The following is a 27,179-nucleotide window of genomic DNA, read 5'->3' as shown; positions in this document are numbered from 1 at the left end:
AGCGAATTCAAAAATCGAGAATTCTATACAATTTTTAAAATTACTGATGTGGCAGGAAACCCCCACTAAATTTCTGCATTTCTGTATTAAAATCGGCAATTTTACAACTGATTTCCATGAGGTCATCCTTTGCCTGTCCCTCAAAGTGATGCTGATGATGACTCTGACGACTATTGAAAAAGCGGCAAGCCATTGTAAAGGCATAAACACGTCTGAAACGCATTGCTAGGGAACCACGGTAACCAAAGTAAACGTTCCGAAAGTGATTGTTGAGGCCCAAAAACCATTGTTGCCCGACAGTTTTTTTGCCCATTTGGGGCATTTGCCCTACTCTGACGGAATTTTAAAGTAGCCTATCGTTTAAGTCTGGTCCCGTTTGGTATATTTATGCAAAATTTGGTGACGATCGATATAAAATTGTAGATTTGTATAGAGAACATACACACACACACACACACACACACACACACACACACACACACACACACACAGACAGAAAATCAATTTTATATATATAGATAGTTGAATCCCCGAAAAATCATTATTGGGGGAAATACAAAAATAAATAAACAATAGAATTTATTAATATTAGTTTATTAATTATTATAGAATTTATTCCTTTTGTTTGATTATGGCGAAACTTATACTTATAACCGTATATACTAGCATTTTCTCAGACGTGTTAAATTCTGGAGATCTTTGATTCCCTTCTGTGTTGCTAAGGGCCAGCCACTGCGGGCCCAGCCTCGAAACGCCATCATCCATGTGCGTTTTGTGCCATTCGATACCGCAAAGAAGCGAAGACGTAAAACGAAGCCGTTTCTGTTTCTTTCGGTTTTCGTTTCCTCGTTGTTGAAAAGTAAGTCGGGGACAAACTTCTCCCAAACCAACAAGTGGAATGAAAAACTTGAACGTCATCATATTTTCGTCCTTCGAGAAGTTGTTGCTCCGATAACAAACAGAGGCCGTCTTTGTCTGTGTTGGTCTGGGACTAGGAATACACAGCTGTGTTGTTGGGTTTCGGTTGGTGGGAGGGTGGCAATCCACAGTAAGCCGCCCCATGACACATATTAACTCTGCAATGAGCTTTCGTCTCACATACAAGGGGTTCCGTTCTTGTGGAGTGGAGGAAAAGTGACTCGTGAAACGAGAGATGATGATGAAGCCATCGACTGTCGTTTGGTGCATCGTTTCCTCATAAAGAACTGAAAAAAGAAGAAAAAAGAAGCTTTCAAAAATTTCCACGACCACCACGACTTACTTCAAGTGCTTGCTTCCTAGTGCTCTGGGAACGAGCGTATCTACAAACGCACAGAGAAAGGGGAAAAAGAAGCCATTAGTTTTGTACCTGATAATGAGCCGCTTCACCAAATGACTGACGCAACATTTTTTTTTCATCCTTTCCGCACCCCCCCCCCCCCCTTTACCCGTGATTATTCCGAGAAATAGTGCGGTTTTCGTGGTTTGGATCTACCGAAAGAATCTCATTTGCCTAATGTGTCTCCCGATTATAGCATATCTCAAAGAAGAGTCCTATAACCGGATGGGGAGGAAGTGATCGTCATCGAAGCATCACGTGGCGTGTGATGATAGCTTGCGTTTGTCCTGTGCCGAAGATTGGTTTATCAATGGGTGCGTCATCAGGCCGAAGAAGCTGACCACAAACTGTCTTCAGAAACCTGATTGAATGTCTTTTCCTCAAAGGTTAATGGATAGTGCGCATGCGTATTGTGAATATGCAGATGTAGTGTGTTGTTTTCAGGATTACCTGAGCGTTCTATCTGCAAACCATGCTTGGATCCAGGTGGGGGGGGGGGGTGTTCTTTAGAGAAGGAATAAAGACAATATACACTTCCTCTGAGTATATAGGCGATTGTCTCCCCCCCTCTGAAAATGGTGTGTATTCTACATTGATGAATTTACACTTGGGTAATAGGGTGACCATACGTCCCGTATTTCCCGATACACTCCCGATTTTATCCGTTTTTTTCGCTGTCCCGACTTTTTTTTTTTTTGCAAAATTGCCCAGCTAAGTCACGTATTTCCAACGAAGCCAACTTGACTTTTTATGTTTCAAATCAACGATTGAAATTTCCAACTCAGACATTGCATTACGACCACGAACAAGAACATTCATCTCATAGATTTGTCATTGGTTTTTTTTTTAATTCACTGCAATTTGAAGTGGGGCTTCATTTCCCTCGACTGCCGACATACCCGTGATTTTAGCATGCGTTGGCGACTTTTTTGCCAATTATCACCAAAAAATGATGCCAAAAGTAAGCAATGTCCCGTATTTCGAAGCCCAATTTCTTGTATTTTTCTCGAGCGAATATGGTCAGCCTAGTTAATAAGCAATTCATTGAATTATCTGAATTAGATTTTTCCCCAGACGTTTGCAGTTCCCTTAATTAATTTTTAGGGACTGTATAATTTTTATACAGTCGACGCCGCTTATTGAAATCTCTCGGATATTGGTATCACTTTTTCAAAGACGGAACGATAGATATCATAAGACGGGGAAAAAGTCGGTTTTTTTTTCGGGATTTCAGCTTATGTTATGAGTTTTTTTTCCCCGTCGACTTTTTGCGAATTCTGAAGCTAAGGTATAACCAAACTTTTTTTCTTTCCCTGTGAGATATAGTTATCATGCAAGACTATTTATTAGGCTAGAAAGTGTTCTCTCCTCCCTCCCTTGTTGACAAACATTTACGTAATCGGTTTGTAGTAATCGCTGTGATCCATGTACGTCTTCCTTTCTTCCAAACCGGCACAACTCCGGTCTATCGCCATAGACAATTTACTACCTAGTGAGTTCTGCCGGAAATGTAAGTGTGTGTATCCAACAGTCTGAATCAAAGCTGCATTAACTTACAAGCGGCTTTGGTCTGAATGCGTATCTAGTGTTGTCTGGTTTTTCAGCGTTGCCATCTATATTTCAGAAGTGAAGTGAGTGAATTGTAATGATTGGATATTTGTACCGTTTGTAGGCCTGTTGTTCTCTGCGGCGAGACTTTTTAACGGGGAGATCGGCTCGCATTCGCCCCCTTTAAAGTTGGGGACCACAGAAATCAACTTCAGCCGACCACCACTGTGGTCCCAGTGGGGTTTGAACCCCGTGATGCGAGTCCGTCACTATAATGACTCAACCACCAATGGCTCCATGTACGTCTGGGGCTGCTTTTGCTAGGCAATGGTCTTCCTATCGTCATCACGAACTCGCATCACGAGGTCCCTGGTTTGAACCCCTCTGGTGGTCGTAGATTAGTGGATTCAAATTCTTCCTTCCGTTCCTTATCAGTTTCTTTCAAGTTGACCATATTCGAATTTCTTTTCCGAGAGGCTTTCTAAAGGGATCAATTGGATGCACAGTGTTATAACAGCGCAGCCAATTACAGGCTGGCACTGTGACGTCACAAAACTTGCATTCGCGTGCGCAATATACTCTCGTGTAGCCAGGGGGAATGCGCAGTTAAGGGGAAGGTGGTAGCGAAAGATCATAAACTCTCCATAAACAAACCGTCCGACCCCTCCCGCACTTTATTTTCTTACACGACCGAATGTCTATTTACATCTGCCCCACCACCACAACCCATCTGGTTCTCGGGACTTCATCACACAATCAGTTATTCTATTTAATGGGTTTTGAGGAAAAAGAAAGTGTTTCACTTTATGTGACGGATTTTCTTTCCCTCACATACTTTCAGTCTTACGCCGCTATAGAAGTTTCACTTCAAAAAAAGAGCAAAAACAAACAAAAACGAAACGATTAAACATTTCGCAACCAATCATATAGAAAAGAAAAACAGTTGTCACGTTTTACCGAAACCCGTTTACCATATGTCCCATTTGACCAAACGGGTTGCATATAGTTGCCATTCGATTATTGCTATCAAAAAAACCTGAGTCCCGATGTGATCACATTAAGCGGCGTGGGGGGGGGGACTATATAATTTTTTTTTCATTTCATCTATTGCAAACATTCATCACAAATTGTTAACAAAAAGTCCTGATTCCAGACCAAATAATTCACGGAAGTTTTTCATTCAATTTCCTTTCGAATTTCACGCAATTACTGTGTATGAAACTCCTTTCAGAAATGTTAGGTACTTTTATATACAGCGAATTAGCAACTCCAGGAGTGCGTGCGCACCCGGTTAAGAACTACGGTACTAACATAATGAGAAATAATGGTTTTGTCCGGTGAAGTACGGGACGCATAACCAGAGGCGCATTTACGGTTTTGTTACGGGCTGCACGAACTTTGCCGCCCTCCTCCCATTCTAGTTTAATTTTCTTGACTGCTCTTTCCTCGAATTCACCACCCCCTGTGCTAAAACCCGCTCTTGCCTCCCCCCTTCCACTCCTACAAGTAAATCCGTGTGAGTCAATCACTCTGACATGCTCATACACATTTTCACTCTTTTCGTCGTTCACGGGCTTGCACAATGTTTTGGTCACCCTCATGCTTGCGCACACAGTTCCGGTCACTCACATGATTTCAAATTGTTTTGGCCATTCACATGCTTGCACTCAGTTTTGGTCACTCACATACTTGCACACGCTCTAGGTCGCTATTTTGGTTACTGACACAGCTCTTTGCTTTATGTGTCACTCTTGATCATTCACACATTTTCTTTCTCTCTCTTTTGGTCATTCATATGCTTGCACGAACTCTGGGTCACTCATTGACCTGGTCCTTCGCTCTGTAGGCCCTTAACATTCTCGATCACGCTTTGCCACTCTTTCGCTCACTCACAAATCGTGATTGCAAACTGTCTTGGTGACTTTTTCGGGCACTCACTCGCCTAATCTCTAGCTGGCTGTCCAAATTTTGCCACCCTTCTCCTATTCTACTAATTTTCTTGGCCACTCATTCCTTAAACTTGCCGCCCTAGGACAAAGCCGCTAAGGCCCCCCCCCCCCGTAAATACGACACTGCTCATACCTCTCTCTACCATAGGCGTACGTAGGATTTTCTCAAGGGGAGTTCATAATTTTTTCCCTTACGACGGAAAGGGGAGTTTTGCGTTTTGTTTTCTGCAAATTTACATTATAATCTCGGGGGAGGGTCTGCATACGCCAATGCTCTTTACTCCCACTAATTCATCTCCTTCTCTTCTTGAAGTACTTTTGGAGTTGAAAATAATTGACAGGTTAGAAACACGCCGCGAGTACACGATTCAGCATGCGTTGACAATTCTCTCGCACCCTATTTGAATAATAGGGTACGTGTAATTATACGTATTCGGAATCAACAACTCTCTGATGCCATGGAAAAATTTCCCATCCCGCACTCCCTTAAAGTTGTTTTCTCGCACTTCCAGGTGGTGCTGATGCATCTATCTTGCCCGTAAAAAATGTCTGAAACAATTTTACGCACCCCTTGTGTCCTGTATTACGGGACATTCCTGTAATTTTGGTTCCGATTTTTTTTTCGTACTCGATTGTACGATTTGTCTTTTCATCGATGCTTTCATTTGAATTTGCAATATTTACTGAAGTCGTGAATACGCAGCGTTTTTATAATACAGTGTATAAATTTTTTCCGCAGTTTTTATGAGCAATTTTGGTAAAAAGAATTAGTGATTGTGCCTACTCCCGGCAACATTTTTGATGACAACTGGTTATGTCCCGTATTTTACCTTATTTAAGATCCCAGTTTACCGTATAGAATATGGTCAACTGATCATTTGCATATTTTTTTCGTGAAGTACATTATGTTTACTGTGATTTGCAGCAGCCCTTCATTTCCCCCAGTAATTTTAGAAACGATTAGAAAATTGCCTTTAAGGGAATAAATTTATATTTTTTTTGGCAAAATTTAGCCATATCCCGTCCCGTATTTACGATCACAATTTCCCTCATTTTCCTCGATGATGTGAAGCATGAAAGTATATTTTTAATTAAACCCATATGGATTTAATTACAAATATCAATTCCAACGATTAATGAAAAATTCAGTGAGAATTAAATTGGTCTGTCTCTGCGAACCACTCATGCTGTCGTCGTGGACCGCTTCGCTGCCCATTGGTTGAGAAACGCTGATCCACACCAAGGGAAACCTTCAGGAGAGTGCGGGACACTTCGTTGATTAGAAAACGTGCCTTGGGGCCACTTAATGTGATATAGAGCAGCATCGCAGGTTAATTAAGTGGACTGGAACTGTGCCGCAGGTTAATTAAGTGGACTGGAACTGTGCCGCAGGTTAATTAAGTGGACTGGAACTGTGCCACGGGTCACAGATCTGGAAACTGTTAGTATTGTAAAACTACTGCGAGCCAATTAAGTGATACGAAATTATGCCACGTGTGACTCAAGTGATCTGTCAATGTGCCACAGGTCACTCAAGTGATGTGGAACTACACCGAGAGTCACATAAGTGATCTGGAAATGTGTAGTGGATCACTCAAGTGGTCTATAAATTTTCCGCAGGTCACTTGAGTGATATAGGAATATGCCATGGGTCACTTCAGTTATCTGAAAATGTACCGCGTGCGAGGTGAGTGCTCTGGAACTGCACCGCGAGTCACTGAAGTGATCTGGGATCTGGCAATGCCCCACTTAGTTGATTTTAAAAAAAAATTTAGGCGCGAGGTCGCCGGGCCACATCAGATGACTACGAGGGCCACAGGTTGAGCACGTACGATCTATACCAAATGAAGATGCGCACTTCTCAAACATCAGTTGGCTAAGGCCCCTTTCACACGGAGCGGATGCGGATGCGGAAGCGGGTCCGCATACCCTTTCACACGAGCACTGAAGATGCGGGTGTTTCGCCTTAGGTTGAAATTCGTGCATAAAAACTATTTTTTCGCAATTTTTGTAACTGTTTTTCTCCTTCACCCCTGATTCAGTGCCCATATGCAGCCTAGAGGTATTCTTTGGTGGTTTAGTCTAGAGCCACATAGAATATGGGAATAAAGATATCTTCATTCCGATCCTCACAAGTAGTCGATGGGAGAAAATGTCTTCAAATATTTTCAAAAGATTTTGAAAACAAATCTGTCTTTCCGGAAAAATATGAAAGAAAAATTCCAAAAACATCCAATGTTCGAAAAATCCAATCCAAAAACATCCAAAACTAATATGTTTCTAAAAAAAAAATTCGGGAGATATCAAAGAATTTGCAAGTAGAAAAAAAGGGGAGGGGTGGGGACGTTCAAAATGTCTGTGCTTAGAAATATTCACATCACAATTCTGTCTTAGGCCGGGACTACAGTATAAAAGTTAGTTTATAAAACTTGAAAAATGCAACCGATAGGCCGATCAGTTAAGTTCGCTCGAATGTAACAGATGTGTTTATTGATTACATTTTTCAAGTTTTATAGTGTAATACCAGCCTTAGGCCGGGATTACACTATAAAAGTTTTGTAAAAGCTCTTTGATAAAACGTGAAAAATTCAACCAATATTATCTTATTGGTTGAATTTTTTGAATGCAAAATGTGTGTGCGTGTTTATGTGTGTGCACCGGTTGCATTTTCTGGAATGCAACCGATGCGCCTATTGGTTGAATTTTTCAACTTTCATAAAAGTTCTTTTATAAAACTTTATAGTATAATCCCGGCCGGATTACACTATAAAAATTTTATGACAATTATTTAAAAAAAAGCAACTAATAAATTTATTAGTTGCTTTTTTCAAGTTTTATAAAATAACTTTCATAAACCTTTTATAGTGAAATCCCATCCTTAGATTAGTCATTTCTGAAATATAAAATTTCATTTTTTCAAGTTTATAGACTGAATATCGTGTAAAATAAACTTGTAGGTATCGGGGGAACCACCAAAAATATTCAAGTGCTAGGGTCTTCAAACGACTTAATCCGGCCCTGAGTGAACACCGTACGTGGATAACGTTGTTTATAAAAGTATTTTTTTTAAAGTTTAAAAAAATTAACAGATTAAAAATTTAAAAAAATAACAAATATTTAAAATAATATTTCAGATTTTTATATTTTTAAATAATTTAAAAAATTTAGAAAGAAAAAAATTAAAATTTTTAAATTAAATTTAAAAGTTATTAAAGTATGTAGTCAGTTAAATATTCGTAATGCACAGAACGGCTTATCATTTTTGTTCCGTCAGTGGCCGTTGTTGGCAGGTTTTATTGTATAAAATTGTAAAGTATGGACAAAAGGCAGTTAAAGTTGCTATATCTCAATCTCAGAACGAAACAAAGGGATAGACGTATGTAGGTACATTATATTAATGAGCAGGGACCATCATATGGTGTTTTATGATGGTCATTTTATCATTATGGCAAATAATTAAAAAAAATTCCGTGAAAAATCACCTTCAAAAAGTACCCAAAGATGCGGACGAATTCGCTCCGCATCCGCATCGTCTGAATAGCCCCGAATAAACCTATTGTCAAAACTTCTATGTGCGGATGCGGAGCCCGCACTTAGGTTTTGACACATGCGGACGACGTCCGGACCCGCATGAACATTTCCTAGGTGCGGAGATTTTTCGGCTCGTCTGAAAGGCGCAGTATATCCCAATTGTTAAAACTTCTTCCGGACCCGCATCCGCATCCGCTCCGTGTGAAAGGGCCCTAACTCAGTCAAGATGTGGGTTCGTATTCGCTTTCTACATTCGAACTATCACCGACCGGATATTCCTATGCTAAACGCGATGAGATGACAGATCAGTAACAGGACCAGGCTGTATTTCATTTGAGATGGACAGACCAATCATCACCAGCGGGATATGAGTCAGTGTTGCGATCGTGGACACGTTAAGCCTTTCGAAGAAGCATGGAAAAAAGTTCGTGGCCGAGCTCTTTTTTTTATTATTTTTTTTTATGAAGGTTTCCTGAACCCGTCCTCGTCGTAACACCAGAACCCCCTGTTTCGTTTTACTTGTTTACTGCTTTGTGTGGATGAAACTCATTCGAGAGACTTGTTTTTAAGAGTTTTGGATGGGAGCCCAAAAAAGAAAAAGAAAACCCAAGTAAAGACGCGGACGGCACAGCAGCTGCTTGTTTTGCTTCCCCCCCCCCCGTACCAGGAGGAGAATCACATGTGTCTTTGTGTTCGAGGGTTGAAATAAAAATAAAAGAACGCGAGTTTGTAGATTTCAACCAGTTCTTGCAATTTCACTGATGATAGGAGACGAAACAGAGCAAAAAACAAGACCATTGAAGAGAAGAAATCTTTCCAAGAGCAAGCAGCCACGGAATTATCAAGTGTTGGACTGGCTCGAAAGAAAAACCCCATTGCTTTTATTTTTGTAATCGCAACTGTTCTCTCATCTACGTAATAGTTCCTGAACTTGCCACCAGGGAAGCGAGAGGGTCTTCAAATAGCGGGCAGGATAATTAATTTCCAGCCTTGATTTCTCATCAACATGTCAATCGTTTGTCCTTACTTGATTTCCACCTCTTGGTTTTAGGTTTTGAATTTTGATGCTGACTTCCATCGCCTTATGCGTTCTTACGGATAACCAACCTGGGCCTACTTTGTTGCCGATCTTATAATTTTATGCATTCTAATGGGTTATAATACACTGGGAGCTGAAGGTTGTTGCCGGTTACATCATTTTGTGATCCATACTAGATCGACAAAACGGGAGCTACAGGTTGCCGATTCCACCGTTTCATAATTCATACTAGGACGATAAGAACGGAAGCTTCGGGTGGTTTTCGATCAATAATAGACCAAAGAGAACGGGAGCTAAAGGTTAGTTACGACAATCCACTCCAGGAGCGACAGGTTTTCAATCCTATCGTTTTGTGATCCATACGAGACCGACAAGAACGTTAGCTACAGATTATTGATCTCATCGTTTTATGTGATCCTTACCGGACCAAGAATGGGACCTACAGGTTAGGTTACCAAAAGACAATCCAGTCCAGGAGCTACAGGTTGTCGATCCCATGGTTTTGTGATTCCATACCAGATTCACAAGAACGGGAGTTATACACGTTATCGATCCCATCGTTATGTGTTCCTTATGAGACCGACAAGAACAAGAGTTACTACAGGTTGTGTGTGTGTTGATATCCCACCCTTATATAAGAGATTCATACTGGATCGGGAAAAAAAACTGGAAGCTACCGGTTGTCGATCCTATCTTTTTTGCGATCTATACGGATCTAGAAGAACGGGAGCTACATGTTGTCAATCTTATAGTTTTGCCATTCATGCTTTGCTAACAAGAGCGGGAGCTACAGGTTGTCTATCCCATCCTATTATGATCACACGGATCGACAAGACTGGAAGCTACAGGTAGTTGAGCCTATCGTTTTGTGATCCATATGAGACCAATAAGAACGACAGCTACTACAGGTTATTGATCTCATCGTTTTGTTGACAACACAGCGCGAGCTACAGGTTTTCTATCCCAGTGGTTCTCGACCTTTTATTGGGGGGAAAAAGGAAACGGTCAATCACTCTCGGCCCATCAGGGCCCGGCGGTTGCGAAACACTGGTCTATCCCATCGTTTAGCGATCTGTACCAGACCGACAAGAACGAGTGAGCTACAGGTTATCGATCCCATCGTTTTTGCGATCCATACATAGCCCTCGTGTGCAGAAAATGACCGTGGTGCGACAAAAATGATCAAATGATCAATGAGCGATCCATACTAGACTGAGCTACAGGTTGTTGATCCGATCGTTCTGTGATCCTACAGGGCCGCAACTACGGGGGAGCGGGCGGGTCTCGTGCCCCGAGCGCTGGACCCGGGGGGGGGCGCAAATTTCATTCTGAAACCTCTCCTTCAACTTTACAAAAGGGCGTCAAAATGCGCGCTTGCCCCGGGTGACCAAGCACCTTGTTGCGGCCGTGGTGAACCATACCGGTCCGACAAGACGAGAGCTAATGGTTGTTTGTCCCGTTGTTATAAAAAGACCCATTACGGACCGACAAGAACCTACGATTCCATCGTTTTTAGCTGAAGTTAATGAAAGAAATACGTTCAGAAATAATGAGAGATGTCCAGAATTAGTGAGGAAAAAAAAAAAATCATTCAGAATTGAATAAAACCCAGGAATATAAATGAAAATACATAATTATTGGTGTAAGAAATAACTTTAGAATTGAAGGAAACCTTTAATTGATAAAAATTCAAATTTGGATTTGAACTCAACCGTGTGAATCTCATCGTCGCTATTGCGGAGCCGATAGCAGCCAGTTTGATCGCCAATTGATCGGCCTTTTTTTTAAGCACGACTCCACGATCTCTTGATAAAGGTTGAAGAAGCCGTATGAAGACCTGCATGGAGATGGAAATTTCTTTCACCATCAAGATTTCGGCCATGTCTAAGAAGCTGTATCGATGCTGCAGCAATTCACATAGTAGGCAAAATCTTGTTACTGCTAATGAAATTTCCATCTCTTCATGCAAGTCTTCAACTTTTCTGAAATGAGAAAGTGTAGAGTCTAATGTACACCTGCATGACCCGAGAAGTCTTTAGTTCATTGGCCTCTTTTTTTTTTTATACTCCAGCAGCTGAAGACTTACTTCATTTGAAGATGTAAAACGCATTTCGGATCAAGAATTTGCCAACGTCCATCAAACATCATCGATACTTCGGTGGTTTCGTGATACCTGATGTGTTGATCTTATCAAGAGATTGCGGAGTCGTGCTAAAAAAAAGGAATAGGCAGTGCCGTAGTTATTTTCGTGGAAACGTCCCACTCGTGCTTGTACAGTAAATTTATATTAAAATTTCCCTACTATAAAATGCTGCTATGGGGGATCTTAGCTTATGTTTATATACGTCAGCAATGTAAAAAAAAGAAATGATTCACATCTATACTTGACCCAGGCTCTCTAGATGTCGCCTTAGTTGTCCGAGCACGTTTACTTTGCATGTCTTAAGTCCCTTGACCGCAAATTACTGGCTGACCGTTGTTCCTAGAGACATACTTCCAATTAGAAAAAAAAGTATCCAAATACCACGTTGATTTCAGATACGTCATTCATAATGCAAGGGTTGTACAGTTATTAATACAAAACAAAAAAAAAACCGAAAAATTAACTTTCTATATTGATACCCTGTCCGGTAAAAAAACAATTAAATAGATGTCGCCCCGCTTCATCCGAAGTGGCAAGAAAAAGTTTTGAGTGCAATCGACATTCGTTGAGATATACACTGCTGGCCACCCAAATTGCAACACCAAGAAAGACAAGAGATATCGCAACAATATTTATTTTGTAGATAACATGTTGACCAAGCATCAAATGATTAAATTTATAGACTTCTGTGAAGTGTGGTTCCTGCCAAAATCAGTAGCCAGAGTAGCCGCCATTGTTGGAGATCACCGCCGCCACACGCCTCGGCATTGATTCAAAGAGACTTTGGATGTATTCTTGGGGTACAGCAGACCAAGCAGCTTCCACGCGTTGCCAAAATTGATCTGGTGTGGCAGCTGGGGATGTAATCTGGGTCAATCGTTGAGCAACCATGGACCACATGTTTTCTATCGGCGAAAGATCCGGAGAGCGAGCTGGCCAGGGAAGCAATTCAATCTGGCGATTGACGAAGAACCTTTGGACAATGCGTGACACGTGTGGTCGCGCATTATCCTGTTGAAATATGGCTGTGGGCAAGCCCTGAAGGTAAGGAAGGACAACTGGCTCCAACACCTCGGAGATGTAGCGCTGGCTCTTTAAAGTACCGGCAATGCGTACTAGAGGAGTGCGAGAGTGATATCCAATACCGCCCCATACCATAATACCCGGTGCAGGACCAGTGTGGCGGTGCATAACGCAGCTGTTCAGCATCCTCTCTCCACGGTGTCTCCAGACTCGAATCCGACCATCGTGGTGTTGCAGACAGAAGCGTGACTCGTCAGTAAAGAAAATTTCATTCCATTGTACCGTCCACATCCTTCTTTCATCGCACCATTGGCGGCGGAGACGTCTGTGGTTCTGCGTCAAGGGTAGACGAAGCAATGGACGTCTTGCTGACTGACCACTCTGCTGTAAACGGCGTCGAATGGTACGTGCAGACACTGGATGATGCGGTACAGCAGACTGAATGTGCTGTGCTATGGTTCGTGATGGGGCTGAGCGATCCGTCACTGCCATACGCACAATACGCCTGTCATCACGTGAAGTGGTGCACTGAGGTGGATGCGATCGAACACGTCGGTCCGTCGTACCCTCCTGCATCCAACGATCACATATCCGCATTACAGTTGTTTGGTTTCGTCCAACACGACTACCGATTTCCCTGAAAGATAATCCACAATCTCGGTAGGCCACTATCCTTCCTCTGTCGAACTCGGATACTTGATCAAAAGATGATCGCTGTTTTCTACGAGGCATAATTGATCGTTTTTTTGAAAAAACCACAAGAAAAACACAATTGCCGTACTTCAAATCGTCGAAATCTCCAAGCCTTAAATAGCGCTTTGAAGTGGCGCCACAGGCGCGCGTGATGTGCGTCTGCGCTGAAATTCTAATCATTTGCATATCTCACCTCCGCTAATGCATGTTGTAAATTTCATATTATTTGCATGCTTCCTTCAGGGTGTTGCATTTACCGTGGCCAGCAGTGTAGTATATAATCACTGGAAATGACGGGAAAGAACGGCATGAACTAACGGATAAGCTCGCTATGCCGTTCTTTTCCTCATTTTGAATTGAAAAATATCTTAGCTAATATATTACACTTAGAGACGTGGATTTTTTTTTTTGTTGCCGCTGTGGTGGTCGAGTGGTTATAGTGACGGACTCGCGATGCAAGGATCCGGGTTCGAACCCCACAGTGGTGGTCGGCTGAAGTTGGTTTTCTGTGGTTCCCAACTTCAAGGCGCAAATGCGAGCCGATCTCCCCGTTCAAAAGTCTCGCCACAGAGAGCAACAGTCCTACAACGATAAATCATTCAATCATAACACTTCACTCATAGTTAGAAAAACTGGTGGCAGATGGTAGCACTACACATAAAAAACATTACACAGAAACAAACTTTACGTCAGGTTGCACTACACGTACACGCACATTCCCGCATGTACCGATTCGTTGGGGGGGGGGGGTTCATGTGTGGTGTAGGAGTAGTAGGTAGGGGCTCGGGGATCCATGATGTTCTTAAGTCAGCCACCTCGTTGGGCAATTTGCCTGTTGTGGCGTTGTATTTGTATTTGTATTCAGGAGAGACAGAGTAGCCAAATAGAAAAGGTATTATTTTAATTTTAATAACCCTCCCGCAATATGAATGACGGGGCTGGAATTGGATACTTTTTCTAATTGGAAGTATACACCTTCTTTTTTCTTTTTCTTTCTCTCAAACCGAGCACAACTCAGGTCTATCACCATTTATGGGCGATTTACTACCCAGTGAGTTGTACCTGTGTGTGTACCTAACGGTCTGAGTGCATATGTAGTGTTGTGTTTGATTTTTTAGTGCTGTCATCTATATTTCAGAAGGAAAGTGAGTGATGTGTTGTGATTGAATTACATTGGTGCTGTTTGTAGGTCTGTTGCTCTCTGTGGCGAGACTTTTTAACGGGGAGATCGGCTCGCATTCGCGCCTTGAAGTTGGGAACCACAGAAAACCAATTTCAGCCGACGGTGGGGTCCGTCACTATGACCACTCGACCACCATAGCGGTTGGAAGCATACCTGTGGAGATCAACGGTCTGCCAGTAATTACGGCGGCCGAAGGACTTGAGGCATCACCCTGTATATTCGCTACAGTACTATGCGTTGGCCGGGCATTTTCGGCGTCATTATCTTTCGTGCTCTACGCGTTCGTGCTCGATTTTTGTAGATCGTGCTTTGCCTTCATGTATCGCGACATTTTGAGAAAATCCGAAAATTTTGAAACTTTTTCAAATTTACAGCCTTGTATCGTATTAAGTTTTTAAGGTGCAACTCATTTAATATTTAAAGTCTGTAACACATACACTTTTCTTTATAACGGCACTTGGTTCTCGGATCGAATAATTAGTCTCTGAGATGTGATCCCGTTATGGACACTTGCCGTGAATCCGAAAAGTCGAAAATCGTGGATTCGCTTTGCGCGTGCGCAGATCGTGATGTCCGACTACCACGAATGACGCAGCAATACCAACACAAACTTTCATCTTTTTCCTTTAAAACGAGACCAAGATGGTGGCTCTACGTCTATTTTTTTGCCGAGTTATTGAAGTTTGAAATTACTTCGACAGAAACTGGCGCTTATTTGGGCACGATTGCTTCCCCGACACCCCTACATCGATTTTAATGACGTTTTCACGTGAAAAAGCTTATGATTTGTGAACCATCTGCTATTGGCTCTACAATAGTGACTATGGTTGAATTCCTGTTGTAGGTCCACAATTGCTGGAGACTTATCAATTCAATGTCTTGATGCATAAAATTCTTGGTCAAGGCCAAAGATGGCCGCAGTACAATGTGTTCGTACGATATCAGCACGCGTTTTCTCATACTGTCCAAGCGAATGCACATGTTATTTTGCGTTTGCAGTAATGTTCCGTTTTTCTACCAGTAATTTTATGATGGTGTACATCAAAGGTACTCAACCTTTTTGAAGAGTGCGGGCCACTTCATTGATTTTAAATCGTGTCGTGGGCCACTTCATTGATTTTAAATCGTGTCGTGGGCCACACAAGCGGTCTGGGAATGTTTTGTTGGTTATTTGTGAATGTGTTGCGGGTCACTTGAGTGGTCTGGGAATGCGCCGCTGGTCATTAAAGGAATCTGGATATGTGCTTAGTTCATTTTTGAGGTCGGCTGGCCATATCGGATGACTTCGAGCGCCACATTTGTCCCACGGGGCCATGGGTGGTTGAACATGTATGGTTTACATACATAACCAGGAAAGACATAGCACTCATTCGATCAAGTTTATGTAAATTTGCCCGAAAATATTCCGTTCTAAGTGAAATGCTCTAATTTTTTGAAACGACTTTCGTGATCAAGGAAAGAAATTTATTTTCTGGATATTTAAGCCGAGGTGAACGGGAAAAGAAAAACAATCTGGTTTCAACCAGGACACGGACCCAGACCCTCCTGCAAACCGGGCAAGCATGCTACCATCTACACCACTGAAGACACGACCCTGCCTTCCTTATTTCACGCACACTTTCCTTTCCGAGTTCACCTCGGCATAATATCCAGAAAATATTCGTTTCCTCGATACATTGGCTGAGAAAAAGGCCGCCTGTCTCTTTCTCTATACTTTCGTGATGTTATAATGCTTTAAAACAAAGAGGGAAAAAATAATTTGGCATTGTAAGAAGCATTCAATCCATTTTATGCAATTTTTTTTTGCCACCGATATGCTCAAGAAGAACCTCTTAGAAGATAAGAGATGCAAATTATACTGCCGCACTGTGAAAATTTCGGCTTTCCAGCATTTCGTGAACCGCGCTCGTGAATTTCAGCTACGTTCTAATTTTTTGGAAACAAACGTGTACATCTTATTTGAGATGAGAGAAAAGTCTTTTAATCCTTATTTATAAATAAAAAAAATCGATATATTTTTCCAAAAAGAAAGGCATTTCGCTTTCGAATGGGAAGACCGACCCTCCGTGATTGAGCCGTTTCTTCTCTCGCTCGTTGCGTGTCCGATTCCTATTATTAGCCATTTCATTCTTTTTTTTTTGACAATGGTTTCTTTTTAGTTAATATATATTTTTCTTTTATTATTCGGTCGTTTTTTTAATGTCAGGGGTGAGATGACGAACGACACACACACCGTTCAGTTGAGTCCACTTCTTCTTATTCTTGGAATCTCTAAAGTCTTTTGAAGCTGGAGGAGAATGAATGGATCTGAAAAGGTTAGAGTTGAAAATGATTGCCAAGCGTCTTTTTTTTTTTTCTTTTCCTTCTTCTCTCGGGCGGTGGATCGAACATGACACCAGAGACACGACATCACGATCGCTGGTTGGCGTGGATGGTATTTGTAAGAGATGATGGACTCTTTTTTTTATCTCCCCCCACTCCTTTTTTTTTTTACCCTGGGAACTAGGTCAGTGAGATTTTGGGAGAAAGTCTCGGTTAAGCTGAAAATGAAGTCCCGAAGTTTTTATAGCGAGTGGCTAGCCCACGGGGGTCTTAACTTTTTTTTTTTCACCACGACCCAAAATCAACAACATGATCAACTTAGCGACTCATCGATCTATTTTGTAATTGTAAAAGCAAATGCAATAGCAAAGTCTACGTCACTTTTGGAGTTTAGACACTTCCTCGAATTTCTAGAAAAATACAGGGAAAATCGTTCTGAAATTTTCGGTCACGTGAACCCTATGCTTGCACTCACAACATCCAGTGTTTTCGATCAACTCCTGTACGATAAAAAACTGCAAATGATTTGCAACTTTAAAAAAAATATGTTAATACTAATTTTGTGCAGTACTCTCTCTCTCTTGTGTCACTATATGAACCAAGCGTGGATCCAGAGGCGCGGGAGGGGGGGGGTGATAGGGGCGATCGCCCCAACCAAGAGCCGTATGATGCATAGGGGGAAATGTTTTCTGTCCTGTAAAGTACGGGATGATCCGATGCACATACACAATGTGTGTGTGTGTGTGTGAGTGTGAGAGAGAGAGAGAGAGAGAAAAGACTGCGTCCGCTCTTTTCGCAGCTGAAGATACCTGCCTCCATTCCATTCGTAGCTGAAGATGTCTATTTAGGCTTCATTCGCAGCTGAAGATAATCTACCTTGGCTTATTCGCATTCGATTATATCTACCTTGGCTTATTCGCATTCGATGATATCTACCTTGGCTTAATCGCTGCTGAAGATGCTTGCCTCCACCCCGTTCACAGCTAATGCCTTTCGGTCCATTCGAATGTGGTGATGTCTCTTCTGGAAGCTGCTCCGCTTCATTCTTTCCTGCTGCATTCGTAGCTGAAGATGTCTGCCCTCGCTCTACTCAAATCTGAAGTTATCTGGCTCTGCTTCATTCGCAGCTGGTATCTACCTTCAGTACATTCGAATCTGATGATGTCTGCCTTCGGCCCATTCGAATCTGATAATGTCTGCTTCCGCTTCATTCTCAGCTGAAGGTGCTTGCCTCCACTCCATTCACAGCTAAAGATGTTTGCCTTTCGGTCCATTCGAATGTTATGATGCCTCTTCTGAAGCTGCTCCGCTTCATTTTTTCCTGCTTCATTCGTAGCTGAAGATGTCTGCCTTCAGTTAGGCCTGAATTCAGACGGTATTGGGGGTGGGGGAGGGGTGATAGGAACGATCACCTCCCCAATAGCCGAAGAATATGGGGAAAATTTATGTGTCCCTTGAAATGCGGGACGATCAAAATAACTTCACATTTCGCCCCTCCTGTCACATTGTCCTGGATCTGCGCCTGATATGGACAAAGAAGTACATGCGACATTTTTTAGCAAGTGCCAAGGTACCCAGAGGAAACAATCCTCACGTGGACGCCTTCTTACGTCTTGTTATCGGTCGCGCTCTCTCTCGTGTTAAAAGCGGAACTTCCCCCCCCCCAAAAACCGTACGTTATCTACGAAAACCAACAACTGATAATTATGAAAGGCGTTCTTATCTAACTGTTGGGGGAAAAGAAAAAAGAACCTAACAAAACAAACATAGCAGTGGCGTAGAGGAAGACATATTTCCTTGTTTCATGCGAACACGATAATGATAACAACAATAATAATAACAAATAATTTAAGCTCCTTCTTGGGGCTGTAATTGTTATTATCATGTACACGTGGGTTATCTCTATTTCTCTCTGTTTGGAAATGATTTGTGGCATTTCTGTCTTGCGTTCTTTTCTTTCCGTTTGATGCACTTGCTTTAAGATTTTAGGTCCCCGTATCACGTTTTCTTTTTAATTTAATTTTTTGTTAATAATTCCTGTTTGTTAATGTTAGGCTAACGTCTTGGGACAGCCATTGAAGCTAGTTGGAAATTGAAACCCGCACTGTTGGAATATACGTCAGACCGCGAATCAAATTGACGTTGTATGGCTAGCTAATCTGTAGCTCTGTCCACGAACCGCGCCAAATTTGGCGAGTAGACACGCCAGAAATGAATTTTTGAAATCAAATTTATGCCTACGCTATTTCAGGCGTGAATCCTGAGGAAGAGGCAATGGTTGCGATCGCCCCTACGAAGAGCTGTATAATATGGGGGGGGGGGAAATTTGTCTGTCCCCTTAAAATAAGGGATGACGCAATGCACACACTTACACAATAAGTCACTTCTCCAACACTGATGTCTGCATTCACTCCATTTGCAGCGGGAGATGCCTGCTTTAACTTCATTGGAATCTGAAGATGCCTGCCTCCGCTTCATTTGCCATCGAAGATGTCTACCTTCACTCCATTTGAAGCTGGAGAAATGTGTGCCTGCACTCTATTCGCACCTGAAGTTGTCTTCCTTCGCACAGGTGCGAATCCAGAGGGGGGGGGGGGGGAGGATAAGAACGATCGCCCTTTCCAACAGCCGAATAGTATGTTACAATTTTCTGTCCCATATAATACGGGATGATCCAAGGAACTTACACAATTCGTCTCTCCCGACACATCGTCCTGGAACCGCGCCTGCGTTACTTTTTTATAGTATTGACGGGACAGTCGGCCTTTTTATGAAAAACAAAATACCATCGTCGAAAACGAGTTATCCATTTGGCGTTCATATCTCCCAGTTTGTCGATACACAACTGGAACTGCACTAAATTTGGCGAGGAGGCTAAAGAAGATTTAGAAAGCGGAGGGATTTCGAAAGATTTGTGGCCTCCCTTGTTTTTGATAATTCGGACTCAGCTTCAAAGAATAAATTGTGCATTTATAGTTCAACATCGACGGAAACTGCACTAAATTTGGGCACGAAGTCTAAATTTTGACTCTTGTTTTTGTGATGACGGGGGACATCATTTCATGTCCCTAGCTAAAAATAGCTTTACCAATTGACCGGAATCGTGCTAAATTTGGCAGAGATTAACGAAGACGGGCGGAAAAGGGACTTTGGAAGACAATGACAACACTTTACGACGTTATCGTTTGTGACCCCCCCCCCCCCCAGCTCCAAAAAAGCTAAACAAGCTATACATTTGGCGTCCCCAACCGGCTCGATCCATTTACTATATCAAGTTAGGCGACGAAAAGATGTTTCGATTTATTTGTGACGAATTTTAGTTTCTTAAAATTTGGATTTTCAGCACCAAAAAACAGCAAACGAGTTGTCTATTTAGCGTCCTTAACTGGCACGATCAATCTGCTATGCCAAGTTTGGCGACGAGACAAACACGGAAAAAGCTATTTCGATATATCTTTGCGATGGATTTTGGTTTCTGAAAATTTGGACTCTTCAGCACCAAAAAAAAAAAAAAAAAATCCCAAGCAAGTTGTTAATTTGCGTCTAGAACTCCTATGACCCATCTTCTGGAACTTACTAACACCCACAGCCCTGGCCTATCGCCACAGAAGCGATTATCTACACAAACTTCGCCAAATTTGGCAATGAGACTAACGCGCAAGGAAATATTTCGAAAGCTTTATTTTGGCATCTTTTTCGTTATTTATATCTTGGACTCCTCACTTCAAAAAGAAAAAAAAAAGACACCCAATGGAGAGTCATTTATTTGGCGTATGCGATTTCCATTCTTGCCAATAAGACGTGTTTCAGCATTCTAATCGACTCTCGAATTCCAAATTAACTTTTTTTGGCACCGAAGCCAAAACAATAATGAATACTTACTTCCCTGTCAAAATGAAGAGCAATGACTATGCGTTTTATTTTCGTCTTCGTTTCTGATGGCCATTGTTAAAATTTGGCAAGTTTTGATGGGCATTTGGTTGCGATTTTTCTTATATTGATTTTTTTTTTTTCAGAGGGTCTGAGCCTGGGACAGAAACACACGATGGAGATCAACAACCATTTCAGTCACCTGCAGCGGAAAGGTGAGTCTGTTTGCCACCGTTATTGTTTGCCGATCAGTCCATGTTGGCATGTTGATTTCGAACGTGGACATTAATTTGGTGCCTTGTCTTTTTCTCCCGTTCGCAGTCGGCGTGACGTCCGGTGTGTCGTTCGGTTCGACACCGACCCTGTCGGTGGACTCCTGCATCACCTCAGCGACGACCTCGCTCCGGGACCAGCATCTGCAATTCCAGCACCAGCTGCTGCAGCTAAAGCAACAGCAACACATCCAACAGCAGCTGCTGGTTCAGCATTTCCAGCAACAGCAGCAGCAGTTGGCCGAACAGCACCAGAAACAGTTGCAGGAACGCATCAAGGTGACCATTCGCACGTTCATTAAAAAGTGCATTATCTCCGTTATAACGAATGTCTTTGTGTTCTTTTCCAAACGGTTGCAATGAACAGAATGACTGTTGAACATTGGGTAAGGTGGGGACATTGTTGAAAATCATCACAGATACATAGTTAAGAAAATGTCTGTTTCGGTTATCTTACAGCACGATTCATGAAAACATTGCTCAAAATGCTCGAGTCGATGATCATTGTCGAAATTCGAATCCCATTACCTATTGTTGAAATTGGATCCCCATTACCTATTGTTGAAATTGGATCCCCATCACGTATTGTTGAACATGGCCACATTACCTATTGTTGAATTTGTGCTTAATCATCTAATCGCATAAACGTTGTTGCTGTGGAGTGTTATTCGTTGAAATTGAGCCCCATTACTTATTGTTGAAATTGGACCTTCCCTATTACATACTATTGAACACAGGCCACATTATATATTGTTGAGCTTAGGTCCAACAATGTTAATTGTTGAAATCAGGTCCCATTATTGAAGTCGGTTATCTATTTTGAGACTAGGATTATTGATTACTTTTATTTTACTCTTTTGTAAACAACTGCAATTACATAATGGCTGTTTGACCATTTAGCTAGGTGGAGACATTGTTAAAAATCATTACTGATGATTGGCATTGTTTAAAATTTTCTGTCCCGGTTCTTGCAACACAATTCACGAAGTTATTGTTAAAGATGATCGAGTCGGAAACCATTGTTTTGAAATGAGAGTGAGTCCCATTGTTGGATATTCATTGTTGAAATTCGGTCGTATTATATACTGTATTCAAGTTGAAGTAGATTTATATAACTGAATTTGAAATCAATCTAATTTGAAAGCCATTGTTGATATTGGTTTCCCATCCACCGAATTCACCCACGCATTGTTGAACTTACGCTTTATCATTGAATTCAATAAACGTTATCAAACTTTGAAATTATCATTGTTGAAATTTGGTCCTATGAGGTCTTACACCAGAGTCGACTTAGAATTCGGATTCTGTCACCTGATTAGAAAGCCATTGTTGAAATTCGGTTCTTGTCACATTTTTGACTAATAGTTAAAAATCTGACATACATTTTTAAAATTTGGTTTCATCATACTTATTGTTAGAATTGAATTTCATCATTGAATTTAAAAATATTGTTGGGATCAGATTATCCATTGTTGAAATTGGGTCTTATCATATGATTCGAAAACCCATTTTTGTGACAATTCATTGTTGAAATCGAATGCCAATATTAAAGTCGATCGTCCTCTTGTTAAATTTGGAACAAACAATTTGAAGCTATTGTTTTAGAATAAGAAATTCATTGGTGAAATCGATTCTCTTCACTGAAGTTGGTTACTTCTTAATGTCAAACTAGAATTTTATCATTGAGATTAGAAAGCATTGTTAAAGTCAGATATCTGTCCACGAAACCAGGTCGTATCATAGTATTCAAAACCACTGTTGCAATAACCTCCACTGCTGTAGTATTCCATTGTTGAAATCGAATGCTGTTGTTGAAGTCAGTCCATCTGTGTTAAATTTGGATTAAATTAATTAATGCGAAAACCATTGTTGGAATCAGATATCCATACTTGAAATTCGGTCCCATCATCACAAGAAAACCATTAAATATTGGTAGGATATACATTGTTGGAATCGGGTACCATAATTGGAGTCAGTCACCTATTGGATACCATCGATAAATATGAAAACCACTGTTGAGGTTGAAAATTGTAATCTAAAACCCGTTATCTATATCGAATCAAACATTTACTTTGTATTGTTTTAAAAATTTCAACAATACCTGCGTCAGTATTGTTGACTCCTCTATCTTGTCAAATTCTGTCTGTAATACAAGAATTCGGTGTGTGAATTGTGTTATTGTCTTGTTGTTATATTTGATATATCATTCTCATACGTAATCTGGTATGTATATCTATGCATGTAACGCACGCCACTCACATTGTTGCGTAACAATGCAGGAATATCTGGAGCAACAGAGAAAGATCGAAGAAGAGAGGAAAGAAACTCGCGACCAAGAGAGGCTGGAACAGTTGAAGAAGAAAGAGAAGCACGAGCAAAGTACGTATGTTTTGTTGCGCAACGCGATCAACAATCATTATTGTAGCATTTGTTTAAACAATGGAAAATTTGCGATTATATTATTTCTCTATTGTTAGGCGCAGTCGCGTCTTCGGAAGTGAAGCAGAGGCTGCAGGAGTTCGTCTTGAGCAAGAAGCAGAGAGAAGCTGCTGCTGGAGGCAGTGGCGCAACAAAGCCATCACCCGGTTATCACAATTGGTAATGATTACTTTTATGGTTACACTTGTCAGCAATAGCTTCAATTTATGTCAGATATACAAGTCTCTAGAACTCTACCGTGCCAAAATAGGAGGGGGGGGGGGTAGTGATAGAGAACACGCGAAATCAAACAACTTCTGCAGTAGAACCCACACACACACAAGGTTGTAATCTACTTTTTTGGTTTCCTGACACAGGGGTACGACAAAAATGGCGACATGACCGCAGCAAAAATTGCTACCGCAGGGAGTTCCGCATCGAGGGGTTAGCACACCAACCTCTCGACGAGTATAAAAAACAAGCCTGCCGTTCGGAATCGGCAATAAATTGTAGGTCCCGGTCTAATTAGCCCTCGTGTGCAGAAAATGACCGTGGCACGACAAAAATGATCAAATGATCTACTTTTTTGGGGTAATACGTGCACTAAATAACTTCAGGAATCGCCAAAATATGGCAACCCTGCTCACAGCACGAGGACTGACAGGGAAATTTCTTACTTCTAGGGACAGGCAATTACAGAGGGGGGAAAATATTGTCTCTTTTTCTTTTTCTGCGGGTAATAATATGATAATATTGTAAATATTTCTTTCTCTTTCACTAGCGGGGTTAGTGCAAGACCTTTTTTTGGCGCGATTGGCTTAAATTTCATATATTTACATGCGTTAAATAAAAAAAGTCACTCCCCAGCTTCCACTGAAATTTTTTTTTTCTTGCGTTCTTAGATGGATTTATGGTTTTGCCGCCTACGGGCATCACAAATTTTGCCATCCTTCTTCCGCACCTCCAAACTTGTAGCCCTGGGTTATATATATCCTGCCCTTACCATTCGTCAATATCTCTCAATCTCTAAGCCGGGGCCGTCTTAAGAGCATCATGGGCCCCTGGGGCAAGAGAGTTTTTTAAGGCCCTCCATGACAAATTTGCATGCTTACTCTCGAAAATTTCAACCAGATCTCATTTTTGGACCCCCCCCCGACTAGGCGTTAAGACGGCACTGCTCCAAGTCACTCTTTTACTCGTACACATGCATGTTGAACATTCGCGTGATCACTCTTTTGGTGGCTCGTTGACCTGGTTCCTCATTCTCTAGGTCACACTTCTGGTTATTCACATGCTTGACTCGCGTGCTTGCACACTGTTTTGGTGACTCGCGTGCTTGCACGCTGTCTTCGTGACTCACGTGCTTGCACGCTGTCTTCGTGACTCTGTTTTGGTGACTCACGTGCTTGCACGCTGTCTTCGTGACTCTGTTTTGGTGACTCACGTGCTTACACGCTGTCTTCGTGACTCACGTGCTTGCATACTATTTTGGTGACTCACGTGCTTGCACTCTCTAATTCGCTTTCTTGGTCGCACACTGACCTGATCTTCCATTCTTAGGGGTCATTCTTTTGGTCACTCACATGCTTACACACACTCTGTAGATAAAGCTTTTGATAGCTTGTTGATCTAGTCTCTTGATCTCTTGGCAGAGGCTGATTTATGGTTTGCTGCCTTCTCCCATTGATAGTCTGATTTTTTTGTCCATTCGTACCTCAAATTTGCCGCCTCACCGAATTTGCTGCCCTGTGCTATTATCCTTCTTATTTTAGCGATCGAGTTAATATACAGGGATACCCTGCATATAGGTCAGCCAATATATACAGGGCATCCCTGTATATAATCCCTGACCTAATCAAACTTGGTCCAAGTCGCATGGACGTCCAATAATGCATAATGCATCTCATTTGACTAAAACATGATTACCTCATGGCCCGCGTATCAAATGTGGCCCTCGAAGTCATATGATATGGCTCACGGCACTCTTCCGGGTTACTTCAGTGTCTCGGGGAACATTTCCTGATCATTTAAGCTACCAACGGCGCATATCCAGATCACTTAAGCGACCCCACACACACATTCTCAAATCACTTGAACGACCTGCGGCACACCTCCAGTTAACTTCAGTGATCTAGAAATGTGCCGCCAACCACTTAAGCGACACGATTGTATGTGACACGCGCGCGTTGTATGTGAGTGGCACTCACATACAACTTTTGTACATTAGGTTATTCGGAGCTATTCACACGATGCGGGTCGAATTCGTCCGCATCTTTGGCTACTTTTTAAAGCTTATTTTGCACGGAATTTTTTTAATTATGTGCCGTAAACATTCTTAAAAACACCATATGAAGGTCCCCGTTCATCAATAGGATGGACCCACATACGTCTATCCTTCCGTTACCTTCTGAGATGAAGGAGATATTACAGCAACTTCAAAACTGCATTTTGTCCGTATTTCACAATTTTATACAATAAAACCTGCCAACAAGGGCCACTGACGGGACCAATATTACAAGCCCCGTTCTGTTCATTACGAATATTTAATTGACTAAATACTTCAATAACTTTTAAATCTAATCAAAATTTTTTAATTTTTCTTTTTAAAAAATATAAATATTTAGTTATTTTAAATATTTATTTTTCATTTTTTTAATTTTTAATTTTTTAAACTGAAAAAAAAGAAGCTTTTATTAAACCACGTTATTCACGTACGGCGTTCACTGGGTGAAAACAAAATCGGTCTAACGATGCGGGCGAAACGCCCGCAAATATATGTTCGTGTGAAAGGGCATGAGGATTCCGGACTCTCGTCCGCATCCGTTCCGTGTGAAAGGGGCCCTTAGGTTCTGACTTTTATGAGTTCATACACAAAATGGCGAAATTCTGCGCTGAATTGTTTTTTGGCGTTCGCGTGGCAAATAACGGGAATTCGATTGCGACGTAATCGTAATTTCATTTCTATCGATATAATTTTGGTTTTTTTACTATTTTTTTGCAGGCAAAGTGTCCTCGGGAAGTACGACGACGATTTCCCTCTTAGAAAGACAGGTAAATATCGCAATTAGATACTATTATTATCGTATCTTGTGCCATTTAACACCTTTTGATACTAATCGCATGTGCGCGCGAATTATTTTGTTTCCTTAGAACCGTGTGGTTGTTGCGTGCATTTCATTGTTAATCAGAAATTATTCCACTTTTGGATAATTGAGGGGGGAATTAATTATTAATTGAATTAATTTAATTTGCAGAAGTTTAACTAAACACCCCCCCCTCTCTCTCCCCCTCGAAAAATTAAAGAAGGTGGTATTTGCCCTCCCCCAACCTACTTTACGATTAAGGTGTTGCTTTAAACATTAACTCTTGCCATATCACTGTATTGCAATTTAACGCCGTTAACGAGTTGGGTTGGAAATGGAGGGCCATCTATCGGTGGTTGCCTCAAGCTCGTTGGGAGAAAAAATATTTTGCTATATATCTATATAGTATATTCTTACTCCGGTTCAAACACCTGACTGCAACCTTCACGGTGGTAGACGAGCACCTTGCCACTCGAGCGCTCATATTACTCCAACCTGGGAGGCGTTAGAAGCCTCGAATACTACAGCATAGGTTCGCTTTAGATCACACATGCCGAACCCATGGCCCGCTTGAGAAATGTGGCTCTTCCTCCTAGTCATCTGATGTGGCCCGTGATCTCAAATTTAATTTTGTAAAAATGATCAAGTGGTGCATTTACTTATCACTAAGTGACCTGCGACACTGTTCCAGATTACTTAAGCGTCCCGCGGTACATTTACAGGTCCCTTAAGTGACCCATGGTGCAGCTCTAGATCACTCAATCTATCCGCGTCACATTTGTAGATC

General features: G+C 41.6%; 1 protein-coding gene across 4 annotated transcripts in view; it reads left to right on the top strand.

The window, feature by feature from the left end:
* Positions 1–27,179, top strand: part of HDAC4 (histone deacetylase 4) — a 142,121-nt gene that overhangs the window by 60,166 nt on the left and 54,776 nt on the right. For all 4 annotated transcript variants that reach the window (XM_089252238.1, XM_089252237.1, XM_089252240.1 and 1 more), the window contains exons 2-6: positions 20,766–20,834; positions 20,941–21,170; positions 23,171–23,270; positions 23,369–23,489; positions 26,311–26,360. In XM_089252238.1, the coding sequence (XP_089108364.1) occupies positions 20,795–20,834; positions 20,941–21,170; positions 23,171–23,270; positions 23,369–23,489; positions 26,311–26,360 (541 nt within the window). In that variant the 5' untranslated portion in view covers positions 20,766–20,794. The remainder of the gene's footprint in view (positions 1–20,765; positions 20,835–20,940; positions 21,171–23,170; positions 23,271–23,368; positions 23,490–26,310; positions 26,361–27,179) is intronic.

The sequence above is a fragment of the Pholcus phalangioides genome, unplaced genomic scaffold, assembly GCF_987345545.1.
Source record: "Pholcus phalangioides strain wild (caught in Gottingen) unplaced genomic scaffold, Ppha-v1.0 ptg000028l_1, whole genome shotgun sequence".
Lineage (NCBI taxonomy): Eukaryota > Metazoa > Arthropoda > Arachnida > Araneae > Pholcidae > Pholcus > Pholcus phalangioides.
Note: the sequence above shows the minus strand (reverse complement) of the source record. Positions and strands in the feature narration are given on the sequence as shown.